A 14,613-nucleotide genomic window follows, 5' to 3' on the forward strand; every position below is an offset into this window, starting at 1 on the left:
GGAAAATTTGAAAACAGGTCTGTTTCCTTAGGCGACTATCTAGCGCGTATCTTTGATTGCGGGTATACGTAGTCGCTGAAGTAGATTTTAATTTGATACGTATAATAAAACAATTCAATATTTGTTTAGTTTTTACTTGGCATGCTTCGGCAGTCGGTTATATTTAATTTGATATGGATCGGTGGACGCTATACTGAATCAATTTTTAATAACATAAATTGCGATTATTTTGAATCATTATTTAATCATTCATGATAAATTGTTGCATATTCTTCAAATTGATTGTTGCAGAATATCCGGCAAATTAGTTTAACAAATAATTATTTATTATCCTCTATTCAAAGCCGTGTATAAATCTCGCGTGCAGTCTTCCTGCTTAAATAGGGGAACGTTCATAGAACTATGTATATAAAAGTACAAAGAAACTAAAAAACAAAACCAACCATAACATCCAATTACTGACCTGACCACGCTTCCAGCGCCTAGATTGGGTCTTTTGTTTTGCTCTAATCATGACTTGCCGAAAAAAACAGAGACAGAACGAACCGAAAAAACGCCGTCTGCGGCCAGTGGCCGGCAGCAGCCCTCATTATCTAGCCGAAAACCATTCTATCCCCCGCAAGATGCTCATGTTCACTTTTGTTTCTTTTTTTTTCTTTCTCCCTTCCAACAGTGTTATGCCCTCCGCTGACCGCGTCCGTCCAGGTCGAGAAGGAAGCCTACTTCAACGGTTCAGCGTACCTTAGGTTAAAGACGCCAATGACCCTGTGGAGCCATTCGGCGATTAGTTTTAAGACCTGTCGAGGTGAGTACTTAGCCGGACCTTTGTTGTCGTTCCGGTGGAATGCTTTTCTTTTAGATTTTCCCCGTCAAAAATGTGTTATCAATCATTTACCGACTATCTACGTATGTTCTAGTTCGCAGTTTGAACCCATCACAGCTTTTCCCACTTAGAGCTAGGTGCTGTTTTTTTCTTCATGGTATTTCTAAGTTGTAGAAATACTTGCTTGATCAAGAGAGCACGGTCTTGCTTGAGAAATATGTGTAATTACAGCTAGTAGTAAATTCCATCCAATCGTAGGGTAGATTTGAGCTAAATAGAGTGTTAAGCTTCAATCACTGAAATTTTGTTCATAACTTCATGCAGTATGAAAAAAAAAACAGTCAAAACACTGAGAAAACTATGTAAAAAAAATGAAACGACCTCACTATCTACTCCTAACGAAACCCCAACGTCCCCTACGCCCTTCACTGGCAATGAAGTTGAATTCGGCATTTCTATTTTCGGGGTATAATCATCGAGCATTAGCGCCTCAACACCGGGATTCGGGTTAAATACCAACAAAGTTGCGTAACTTTGAACGTATGCTGTGGAGGAGGTGGAGGTGGGCGCACTCGATTTAACGGTAGCAAATTTACCAGAGTTAACGGAAGAACGCGAGGAGGAAAGGTGGATGGAAATTTGAGGTGAAGTCTATGAGCTAAGGTCCGAAGTAATTTACGCAGACAGCAGTTACGTTTATTCTTCGGAAAGTGTTGGGTTTACGAGGCGTTGTGGGTTGTAAGATTTACTTTTCTATTTATATTTATGAGATGAAAACAGTCAATCTATCGAATTTCGGAGAAACCCTTCTGTAGAATTTCTCCTGGAGAATCTGTAGAATCTCTCCTGGAGATTCTGTAGAATCTCTCCTGTAGATTATGTAGAATCTCTCCTGTAGATTCTGTAGAATCTCTCCTAGAGATACTGTAGAATCTCTCCTGGATATTCTGTAGAATCTCTCCTGGATATTCTGTAGAATCTCTCCTGGATATTCTGTAGAATCTCTTTTGGAGATTCCGCAGGATCCCTCCTGGGGATTCCGTAGAATCCCTCCCAGGGGATTCCGTAGAATCGCTCCCGGGGATTCCGTAGAATCCCTCCCGGGGATTCCGTAGAATCCCTCCCGGGGATTCCGTAGAATCCCTCCCGGGGATTCCGTAGAATCCCTCCCGGGGATTCCGTAGAATCCCTCCCGGGGATTCCGTAGAATCCCTCCCGGGGATTCCGTAGAATCCCTCCCGGGGATTCCGTAGAATCCCTCCCGGGGATTCCGTAGAATCCCTCCCGGAGGTTTCGTAGAATCCCTCCCGGAGGTTTCGTAGAATCCCTCCCGGAGGTTTCGTAGAATCCCTCCCGGAGGTTTCGTAGAATCCCTCCCGGAGGTTTCGTAGAATCCCTCCCGGAGGTTTCGTAGAATCCCTCTCGGAGGTTTCGTAGAATCCCTCCCGGAGGTTTCGAAAAATCCCTCCCGGAGGTTTCGTAGAATCCCTCCCTGGAATTCCGTAGAATCCCTCTCGGGGATTCCGTAGAATCCCTCTCGGGGATTCCGTAGAATCCCTCCCGGGGATTCCGTAGAACCCCTCCCGGGGATTCCGTAGAATCCCTCCCGGGGATTCCGTAGAATCCCTCCCGGGAATTCCGTAGAATCCTTGCCGGGAATTCCGTAGAATCCCTCCCGGGGATTCCGTAGAATCCCTCCCGGGGATTCCGTAGAATCCCTCCCGGGGATTCCGTAGAATCCCTCCCGGGGATTCCGCAGAATCCCTCCCGGGGATTCCGTAGAATCCCTCCCGGGTATTCCGTAGAATCCCTCCCGGGGATTCCGTAGAATCCCTCTCGGGGATTCCGTAGAATCCCTCTCGGGGATCCCGTAGAATCCCTCCTGGGGATTCCGTTGAATCCCTCCTGGGGATTCCGTAGAGCCCCCCCGGGGATTCCGTAGAATCCCTCCCGGAGTTTCCGTAGAATTTCTTCTGGGAATTCCGAAAAAAATCCTTCTGGAGATTCCATAGAACCCCTCCTAGAGATTTTTTTAGTAATCCGCAATCATTATTTTTGGTGATTCCGAAGATTCCGAAGAATCTAGACCCAAAACTATTTCGAAAACTGTTTCTCAAAATTCAACGCCACTCGCATGACCAGATGATCCAATTTACCCGCGAATGCAACGGTCTCTGCGTGAACTGGCGCGCACCCATGAGACTTTGGAAACTAGGTCTTTCACGCGCTTCGTGTCTCTCGTATTCACACGCGCCCGCTTATAATGACTTTATCACTGCTGGCTGAGGCGGCCGACAACGGCGGCACTGCTCCTCATAATAATGTGTTTACGAGCGGCTTAGGTACCTACCTTCTTGGTACATTTCACATCACGAATGACGACCCAACAACAACAACAGCACCGAACCGATGACCATTGCGACTACGAAACAAGGGAGTAGCGGTTCGTCAACGCCAGGTTCGTACATATGTAAGGCAATGATGACGGGTGCGACTCCCGTTGGCAATGGCACTTGCACTAGTAACTCGGTGCTTGGTCTTAATGTGACAATCGGGATTTTTTTATGTGCCTTTAGCTGTTGCTAAATCTGGTTCACTCATTATAGTCGCAAGTGACACCTTTGTCGGTGTTTTTATTGGTTGTGGATTTAAGCCCTGAACTGTTTTTTTTTTGCAGTAGGGAAGTGGAGTACATATTCACTGAAAACTAATAGGCTAAGCTGACTTAATTTGCCAAATAAAAACTATTAGCTCTTATTTGTGGGATAAATCTACTGAGTATTGTGCTACTTATATAATACTTAATAGTTTTCTACTTTTTTTTCTTTTTATAAAAATTAATTCAAATAGAATTATTATTTTAGTTTTCAAAAACATTTTTTATAAATTATATAGATCAAATGTTTACAATACTCCTAGCAACTTTTGTAGCTATCCGAGAAGACTAATTTAAGCAATTATTAACAAATATACTCGAATTGGTCATTCGAATCTACGAATAAAAAATGCTTGCCAACTAAATCTCAAAAGACAAGATATTCTCGTTTTAATCCACAGATTTTTAAAATGCAGCCTGAATACAGATTCTCAAAAATTATAATAGAGAAACAAATTGCAGGCGTATAATTAGTTTGTTTGAACAATTCTTCGGTTATAAAAACATATGTTTCGGGTAGTAACCTCGATGCGTCTTTGTTGAGCTCACTTCAGCAAAGAAGTCTGTGCTGACATATACCCTATTCGGAACAAAGAGTCAGCCATCATAATAAATTAAAAATGCATCACCCCTGCATTAATCATTGTCCCAGTTTTGCATCTTCCGCTGCTAAGCCAAAAAAAGGTACGAGCGTGCATATCACATTTCATTCTTGAAGGTCTTGATTGCCTAGCAGCATTTCCTCATCATCATACACCGTTGACAGATACCAACCTTGGCGGGTCCCACGAAGTAGAACCTTTGTCTTGTTGATCGTAACTCACAATGAGACCCATTCATGATTTCGAACCTCACGCTATGTGTGTAGGACCGACCTCTATCCTACATAAACATTCGCAGCATGAAGCAATGCAGAAACGTTTGAATCATGCTACCTAGCAGCATACCACTCGAAATCATCACCTTTGCATTCAAACCCAAGCCTACGCCATACAACATGCGCGCTGCGCTCAGTTATGCACGGTTCAGTCCCCGATCATGACTCATGCTAGCATGCATGCGCTTTGTTGGATTAGGCTGGTACAGTAGCGCCCAAAGGTTAGTACACCTTATCCTTCAGAGATACTCTTTTAGTTATCTTAAATACTACAATATAGAAATGCTTTGACAATTATGTACACAACAGAAACACATGTTTGATGGAAAAATAGAGATTTAAATTACGAAAAGAAATCCACGTGTTCCCGCGGGAATTGAACCCACGACTCCCAATTTGCTCAACGGGCACATCTATTTCCCCAAGCTACGCAATCACTCGACCGTCTCCGTCGCCTTATGGCGTAGAACTGAACACGACGGACCTTTAAGAAAATCTAGTTCAATGCTGTCATATATCATCATTTTACACGTTTTATTTATTCTCAAAAAAATAATGCCAACTCATGCGGAGCTGACCTGGTGTGATGGTTAGAACACGTGACTATCACGCCGTGGACCTAGGATTAAACTCCACCGCCGACAAACTCACAAAATGTGAGTTCTTCCTTCGAAAGGGAAGTAAAGCATGGGTCCCGCGATGAACTAGCCTAGGGCTGCAAATCTCGTGAATACAGATAAAAAAATACCAACTTATGATACCGTCGTGCGGGGCTTCTTTATACACTTTTTCATGATTTTTCAAATTTATGACATTATAACTCCCAGAGTAGTGAATGAATTTCCTCAATTTTTACACACAATAATCGTGAGTATGTATGTTAGAGTGGGTCATCATTTATAAGGAAAAATGAAAAATTCTATGGTATCCCATCAGATCAAAGCTTTTTTGATCCCATTTCAGGACCCAAAAAAGTGTGCAGAATTTGAGCACGATCGGTTATGTCTACGTTTTGCGCATCGTGCTTAAAGTTTGTATGGGATTTTACATGGGAAAACACACTTTTTTGCATTTCTCTCATGACAAGCTCGAATTTCTCTAAAACCATGTAACCAATAAAGTGAAAACACAGCCTAGGGTGTCCTGAAAAACTTTTTTGAAGACCGCAAAGTGATCTGATGCTTATGAAAAATGTTATAGCGTTGTCATTGCTTGCCGAAATAGCATGATTTTGTTGCTATTGTTATTCCTTTACATGTTAAAAGTAAAACATAAACACATGCATGCGGTTTGTTTCTTATAACTATTTTCACAAGCATCGGATCGCTTTGCGGTCTTCAACAAAGTTTTTCAGAACATCCTAGGCTATCATTTTACAGTATCTATTAAAAAGTTTCAGACAAACCGCCCAAAAGTTTCAGACAAACTTTTTCAATTTGTAACAAAAATGCAAAAAAAGTATGTTTTCCCATACAAATTTCAATTGCAATGCGCAAAGTGTAGACGCAACCGATCGCGCTCAAATTTTGCACAGATACTCAGGACCCGAAACGGAACCAAAAAAAGGTTTGATCTGAGAAAACGGTTTCGATGACCCATGCTATGTAGGATGTTTGCAAAATTTTAGCTAAAGCCATCAATAAACAAAAAAGTTCTTCATACACCAATCGAACACATCTCAAATTGAACTGGATGGGGGCTACTTTGGACATTTTTAACTATAACAAAACTGCATTTCAGATTTCAGGGTTATTTAGAAAACTACATTGTACCGATACTGTAGCATACTATGTCGTACATAATTTCAATAAATACATGCGTTTTCAGATGATCCCGTGCTATCTTTGGTATTATGCGCGGCGTGCTATTGTTATATAGACATTCTTAAAAAAAGGGACCATCAATCCGTTATTTAGGTGAAAAGGTCATTTATAATGTATAAAGATTCAAATATTCGATTTTATATGCGACGTTGATACATTTTGAATGAATTGATCATTCTTTTGAAATTTTTAAAATGTAGAAACAATGCATACAACAAATGTTCTGATACGTTATATCTATTTTTTGGTTTATTCAATGTTTTTCGCGTCCTGACAAGCAATAAAGGGTTTGTTTGAAAAACAATTTCAGCTAAATGAAGGGAAAAGCATTGCTTTATAATAGTCCCAAAGTCATCAAACAGATTTGAACCATATTTTGAATTAAAAAAATCCATACTCAAAAGTATCCAAAGTAGCCCCGTATTTCAAAAATAGCCCCGCACGACGGTGAATATTTTTGTGGATTTATAAAAGTAAAGCTCTGAGCGAAGTATGAACTTGAAACCATCCTGAGGTCCCTCTTGGATTTCCAAGGAGATCCTTCTGCAAATAATTCGGTAAAACGTTCTGTAGTACTTCCAAAAGTCCATCTGATAATTAAAGAATTCTTCCAGAAACTTCTCCTGAACTATTTTTATAATATTTTTTTCTGGAGCTCCCCCTGGGTTTTTCCTGGGTTTTTCCAAAATATTCTTGAGAGATTCCGCCAGAAGATCTTTCTGAGATTCCTCAAGGAGTTCTATTAAGAGTTTCTACCGGATTTCTGGAATTCATACTGTTTTATTTTTGTGGAATTTCACCATATTACTCTTCTGGAGATCTTTCTGATAATTCCCAAGGAGTTTTTTGTGACTCATCAACTTTATTTTAGGATTCTTTCATTTGATTCTTCGTGTTTTCGTCCTGTGACGATCGACCTTTTTGAGGATCGCAGAAGGAATGTTTTAAGGAATCTGAGGAAAATGTGCTAAAAATCTCCCAAAGAAACTATAGGAGATGATACAAGAAAGTATTTTTAAAAAAATCCAAAAAGAATGCCTTGACGAGTCTCAGAAAGGTCTTCTTGAATTATCCCTGGATATCTGGGGAGTACCAGAAGTAACTACACCCATGGGACGCGACACGAAAACGGACACAACACGTATCGTTCTTATAAACAATTTAAAGGGTTTTAACACTCCTCAAAAGGTTATGTTAGGCACGTGATGCACGTTCAGCGAGCCTGTCTGGGTCAGTTTTCGTCAACCGATTTCGGGCCTACCGACTCCAATAAGCTTCACCGAGACCAAACCGGTCGGCTAAAAAGTTAAATTAAAACAAATCTTTAAATCGTTTGTAAGAACAATACGTGTTGTGTCCCTTCTCGTGGGTAGTTATAGTTCTTATGTGAGCACAAACCCATGAAATTGAAGTACCAGAAGAAATTCCTGGAAAAAATCACACAAAGCACTACTGCTGGAATTTTTGAAGATCTTTCTGAGATTTTCTCGAAGTTTTATTTTTCTGGAACCACACTAACCATTTCTTTTGGGAATCTGGAGGTACTTCAGAGATTCTCTTACGAATTCATTCTGGAATCCCTCAAAAAATGTTTCCTGAGATTCTTCCAGAAGATCCTACTGAGATTCCTCAAGGATTTCTTTCTGGAGTTTCTCTTCTACTTTCTTTTGATATTCCTCATGGAATTTCCTTTTTCAGTCCCCAGGACCCCTCCAGAAGCTCCTTCCTAAGTTTCAAGAGGATATCCAAGAGAAATCCCTGAAGAAACTTTTTGAGGGTTTCCAGAACTCCTTAAGGATTTTGAGAAGAAACTTGTTGAAGAATTTCTGAAGAAATTTTTGATGGAATTTCTCAATAAAATTTCAAGGGATCTCCAGTGGCAGCAGCAAAAGAAACACTAGGAAAAATCCCATATAGTTTTTTTTTTATTTGTAACTTAACCCCTAGCTTAACCCATATCTGCCCAGCATCCTATTTAAAGGACTTTCGGGGTGAATATCTTGAGAATTTCACGATATTTCAGTATAATGTCTTCGGAGAAGTTGTTCTAAACAGTCTGTATTTCGTACATTCTGAACAATTAACTGCAGCATTTGCCCGTGTAGCTGCCGGCTTAGAATAGCACTACGGACCACCTGTTCCGGGGGTAAAAGTCCACCAAACAGGTAACCCCAATCCAAGGTGTCAGGCGACCCGTGCTGAGGGATGAATGATTGAGGGGGTTTAAAAGATGCTCAATCTTTAACGGAGCCCGTAGCGTGGGTAGATCGCCTTTTTGGGTTGCGTTACGGTGATAGATCTACCAAACCGAAATCTAGTGTCGTCCTATTTTTCAATTTTGGAATATGTGTTCTGTTAATTCAAGGAATTATAGTATTTAGTCCTTACTACTGGTGTTTTGGTGACTTCCAGTTTTTGAATAAAACTGAGTTTACCAACTTAACTTTGCATATAGTTAAAAACCTCACCATCTGAGGCTAAACTCAATGCAAAGGAAATCAAATTGGGTTAGGGATCCATGTATGTACTAACTCTTCGAAGACTGGAAAGTGCTAGTACGCAAGGAACATACTAGAATCCTTATTGCTGAACACACGTTCCATTATTGGAATGATATTGCTGCTAATGTTAAAACCCGGGTCCTAAACTTCCTACTGGGGAGAATTTAGCAGTAAAACAAGGGTGATGCTAGGTTTGCGATGCATGGCCAATATCAGTACTCTTGTTTTGTTTTCTAAGAAAACAGAACAAAAACTGTATCAAAATCGATACTTTATTGCCCCTCAATGGCAATTGAGTAATGCGACATGCACTACACTAAGGATACGGGTAATGTCACAATAGATCTAAAAACTGGTCGCAGTGACAAACCCGAACAGGAAAAAAAAAAAACTGCAGAATTGGTTCACTAGGTGACGCAAACGTCGCTGCAAAGATTACATATGACCGCGCTTTATGAGTCAGACTTCACATGCAAAGCAAAATTGTTTTCCTGATATCTTAACTACCTATTGTTTAAAATTTGAAGTTGATACCTTCGGGAGAGCTGTTTCAAAGATTTTTAAGTTATTATATTTGGCTGTTTGTATGGATGTGAATCTTCTATTCAAATGATCTTCTCACTAAATGTACTGTAGTATAATTGATTTGATTTTATAGTGCCTTTTTATCAACAAAAAGAAACAATTTTGATGTTTTCTGCAAGAACGTTTTTCTGGCCAAACTTAATCCGGTAAAATAATTAATAATCATTAAAACAGGTGGTACTGGGGAGAAAACAGCTACTGTTGCAATATCTCCAATCCATGAAGATATATAAAGATGGCGTCTTCAACCAAACCGTCCAAATGCATAAGATCCATGTGTTGGAAAGATTTCTAGTTAACCCTTTATAAGGCAGTGGCAACTATATTGCCACCTCATAACAATATTTTTTTCTGCTCACTTAGAAAATCTTCTCAACTTCTGTTTCAACTATTGGACACATTTGGCCTTTGTCATCACTCATTATTTTTTTGAGCCATAACAAACATGAATTGGCTATTTTAGAACAAAAAGTCTTTGACAAAACTGCCATTTTTGAGCCAATGAAGGTTTATAAGCTCGAACTTTGGTTGTGGCAAACAAATCAAAAATCTATTGATGGCAAATAGAAGATATATGTTCCTTCTACTCATGGACAAAATTTCAACTTGTTTGCTTCACTACTTTTAAAAACTCAGCTTTTTGAAAAATTGTACTAAAATAAATGGTCATGTACTAAAATGACAATATCTTTCAAAATAATCATCCAATCGTGTCGCAATCCAAACATGTAACTCATGAATGTTAGAGCAATTACCTGTCAAAAAACCAGCATGATTGATTAACGCATTACGAAGCTACAGAATTTTAAACTTTCTTGCCGAAAAAACTGAAATTTAGACCATTTTTTCATACAAAATCGATCGGTGATTTTTTTGAAAATAAAATCGTTTTTGTTCATCACACCACAAGTGCTTCATATTCCAATGTAGTACGAGTTCGTTCCGTGCCTGGTTTTCTCGGCCTTATAAAGGGTTAAAAATTACCGCATTTGATGTAATCTATTTCACGGATATTTTGGTCTGCATACCAATGTTTATCAGTGAAAATTATCGACAATTCCTCCCTGTAATTTTTCATGAATTTCTCCTAGGATTCCTACCAGGTTTCATCTTGTTATTCTTCCATAGAAATCTTTAGAGATTTATACCATATTTTTTCCTGAAATTTCTCCCGTTATTCCACTCTGGTTTCCTTACAGGATTCCTTCAAGTTGTCTTCTAAGGATTCCGTCAGGAATACCTCCCAGTATTCTTTAAGAGTTTCCTACAAAATTCTTTCAGGGATTCCTCCTGGGATTCGTTCAGCTATTTCTACTGGAATTCCTTCTGAAATCCTCCCAATAACTCCAGCTGGGGTTCTTTCATTGTTTTTTTTTTAACTGGATTCCTCCTGGGATTTCTTTAAAAATGTCTCCTGGGTTTCCATCAGGGATTCCTTGTGAGATTCTTCCTGGGTTTTCTATAGATGTTATTGCCGGGATTCCTTAAGGCGAAACTGGAAGCATTTCCTCACTTTTTGGTTTTTGATTTTTTATTAAATAACGAAGCAATATTTTCAAAATCGGTTTTCGTACACATGTAGAGGATGGATCAAGGTATCTTCTGATTTTTTTCGTAGTGGAAAATGTGTTTCGTTTTTGCAGAAACCATTTTTGAACGATGGTTTTTGGGAAACTTTTTCAACACGAAAAAAAATCAGAAGATACCTTGATCCACCCTCTACATGTGTACGAAAACCGATTTTGAAAATATTGCTTCGTTATTTTTAGAAAAATCAAAAACTGAAAAAATGAGGAAATACTTCCAGTTTCGCCTTAAGGGTTTTTCTGGGATTCCTTCCTCGGTTTTACCTCCTCTCGAGATTCATTCAGGGATTCTTTCCAGGATTCCTATAGGGATTTTTCGAAATCCGATTCCGAAAATCCTAGATTTCTCCTGACATTCTTTCTTTTATATCATGATTCGATGATTTTTTCCGGGATTTTTTTTTTAATTTCTTTCAGCATTTTCCCGGGATTCCTTCAACAATTTTCCCCTTGATTCCTTTCCCGCGTCGTCCCATTAGTCATTCCCGCGTTTCCTTTAGGAATGTCTTCTGTGTTTCCTTCAGGGATTCCTTCTGATTTTTTTTTCTAGAATTCCGTTGGGAATTCCTTCTGAGAATCTTTCATCAATTCTTCCCGCGATTCTTTTGAGGATTTCTTCCAGGTTTATTTTACGGATAATTCAGAGATCTCTCCAGGATTCTTTTTGGTGTTTTTCACGGGCTTCCTCCAGGGATTCCTCCCAGGATTTCTCCATTGATTTTCTCTGAAGATTCTTCCAGAAATACATTCAGGGATTCTTTCTTGAATTCTTCCCGGGATTCCTTTGGGGATTTCGTCCAGAATTCCTTATAAAATTCCTGAATGGACTTTCACAGGGACTCCTTCATTGATTCCTTTCACGGGACTGCTTTATGGATTTCTTTTGGGATTCCATCTGCGTTCTTCAACGGATTATTCCCGAGATACTATCAGGAATTCCTCAAGGATTCTTTCTAAACTTTCTCCCGAGATCTCCTCCGAGATACATTCTGGAATTTCTTTCAGACTTTCTTTAGGAATTCCTCTCAGAATTCCTTCGGTGGTACCTCCCATGATATAGAATTTTATTTTTACCGGAATTGCATTAAGGGATTTATTCCAAGATGCATTTTTTCTGCACCGTTTCAGTGACTCCTTCGGAGATTTCTTCGGGGATTACTTCATTAGTTGATATGATTCTCTCGAGGATATTTCCTGAAATTTCTCCTGAGTTGTCATCAAGGATTTCATCAGGAATTTCTCCTTGGCATTCTTCAGAGATTTCTCCAGGAACTTCTTAATTGATTTCTTCCGAGATTCTTCAATGGATTTCTGTTGGCATTTTTCTCGGATTCGTGCAGTGATTATTTCCACGAATCCTGAAGAGATTTTTCCAGGAGTTCTTCAGGGATTTAGGGATTTCAGGTATTACTCCCGATATTTATTTAGGGATTTCTTTGGAAATTTCCTCATTGATTTAACCCAAACTTGTTTCAGGGATTCCTCCCGAGATTCTTTCGAGGAATTTTTCTGAGATTATTTCAATAATTTCTCCAGGAATATTCTCGGCATTCCTTCAAGGATCCCCTTGGAATTTTTACTTAGCTTCTCCTGGGATTTCTTTCGAGAGTCTTCAGGATTCTCTCAGACTCCTCTTAAGATTCTTTAAGGGGCTGCTCCCGAGATTCCTTCAAGAATTTGTGCTGGGATAACTCCTGGATTCTTCCAAAGATTTCTCCAGAAATTTCTTCCGAGAAGCATTCCAAGACTCCTCCCGGGGTTCCCTATAGGATTTCCTAGTTACCAGTTACTAGTTACTAGGTTAGTGTTTTTTTTTTAAATAATCACCAAGGACACCATGTTCTAATGCTCATATTTACGACATGAGAACGCTAGTATTACCTACTCATACTAAATGATCGAAAAATTCAAACATCTTTTGACAGTAAGTGGTCGTGGTACTAACACTTTTACGCCGTAAGAAAAACACTACCCTGCAAGTTTGCCGAACATCACATTACATAACAAGGTAACAAGCTTCTGAACAGAGCTTAGACAAATGAGTTAAACGAATGCCGGGTCAGTGAAACCATGTTGGTCTGGTTCTGGTATGAGTTCACGACTTTCGTTTTATTTTGTAAACTAGTGTAATCAGTCTGGAATCGATACTGCGTCGGAGAGCGACCTTATGAAAGTTATCCTAATAGTTATGAATTATTTAAACACTGTTTTATATGTTAGATCTTATGAAGTTCTTAAGTAAATTTGACTGAGTTTACAGAAAAAGTGTTTAAAATTTCAAAACGATCGGTGTAGTAGTTTTGAAGTTATGAGGGCCACCAACTTTCAAAACGTACAAAAATTGTGGGGGAGACGATTCAATCTTCTGGAAAATCTGATGATTAAAAAAACAAAACTTCGTAATTTTGCTTCATTCGACTTGAAATTTTGACATAAAACCCCCTTTGTCAATTTAGTTCCAAACACTACTGTATGGGCCCATACTCACGACGACCGACCAATAAGGGGCTGTCCATAAATCACGTGGTCATTAGGGGGGGGGGGGGGGGGGTGGATCGGCCAATGACCATTTTGTATGGACAAATAAAAAAATTTGTATGGGGGGGGGGGTTTGAAAAGTCCCAAAAAAATGACCACGTGGTTTATGGACAGCCCCTAAAAGACGCAGAGAAGGGAACACTTTCGGTTCCCAGTGGTGAGCACACGAACTCGTCGACAAGTCACCGGTCGATTGGTGGTAGCAGAGCGGCGGGCGGCACACGAATCTAGGTCTGTAAAACCCAAGAAAACATGTTTTGTCATGCGTTGGTTGATGGCTAGGAGAAACGGGTCCGGGCCGGGGAGGAAGCTAACTGGGCCGCCCCGGGCGGCGGTGTGACCAATTCTCAATAACTTTCCATGTGGTGTCGCGTCGGACTACGACGACGACGGTCACTTTATTTAGAAACTGCAATCTGGCCGCTGCTGTCCAAACACTTTTCCCGCTTTCGGGGATTTTACTGTTGCACCATTGCCCACCCGCAGGCCACCTCCTGCTGATGGCACGCTTGGCTGGAGATGTTGGAAAACGAAATCGAAATCGATTTAGTTTAGTTCACAAATGCGCGGTTTTGAAAGTGATAGGTAAAGTACCGTAAAACGGGGTATCTTTGATAATGCGGGTAGCTTTGATAGTTCGGCTGGCATTGTGTAATTTATCTTATAACTATGATTCCTTCAACCAGTTAAGGAAAAGGTAAATGTAAATCAATTCTATACATATGAAAGTTCATCTTAGACGTATTTTCATTAAAATCTAGTTTATATACAACTTTTTGGACAAAGAATAAAAATTGTTGATATTTTTGTCATTTATCAACCCCTTCAAAAAATCTGCTATACGACTTCGTTACAACTATTTTTTCAATGAATGGACTCTTATTCTCGATAGATTCATCATAGTAGATTCCAAATCTGGCCTTGAATCTCTTAACGAAGTGTGTTTTTACGAATTGGAAGCAATTTTGTAAATTGAGATATTAATCTCCATACATTGATAAACGCCCAAAAGTATGCAATGCCCTTGTAATTACATGTAGATAAATCTGTGTTGTTCAAAATTTGTTAATAAAACATTAAAAAACTACCCAAAAGAAGAAAATTAACCATGGATAGCATGTAATCATATGTTAATGTACCGTTAAGCATTTATTATTACAAAGATAATTATTTTCGATACCTAAATTTATTGTGTTTTGCACTCAATACTCCACAAACTCATTT

General features: G+C 39.4%; 1 protein-coding gene across 3 annotated transcripts in view; it reads left to right on the forward strand.

The window, feature by feature from the left end:
* The first annotated feature begins 652 nt into the window (after positions 1 to 652).
* Positions 653 to 14,613, forward strand: part of LOC109405715 (protein crumbs) — a 67,372-nt gene continuing 53,411 nt past the window's right edge. For all 3 annotated transcript variants that reach the window (XM_062856284.1, XM_062856283.1, XM_062856285.1), the window contains exon 1: positions 653 to 805. In XM_062856284.1, coding sequence (XP_062712268.1) covers positions 760 to 805 — 46 coding nt within the window. In that variant the 5' untranslated portion in view covers positions 653 to 759. The remainder of the gene's footprint in view (positions 806 to 14,613) is intronic.

This window comes from Aedes albopictus, chromosome 3 (genome assembly GCF_035046485.1).
Source record: "Aedes albopictus strain Foshan chromosome 3, AalbF5, whole genome shotgun sequence".
Taxonomy (NCBI): domain Eukaryota; kingdom Metazoa; phylum Arthropoda; class Insecta; order Diptera; family Culicidae; genus Aedes; species Aedes albopictus.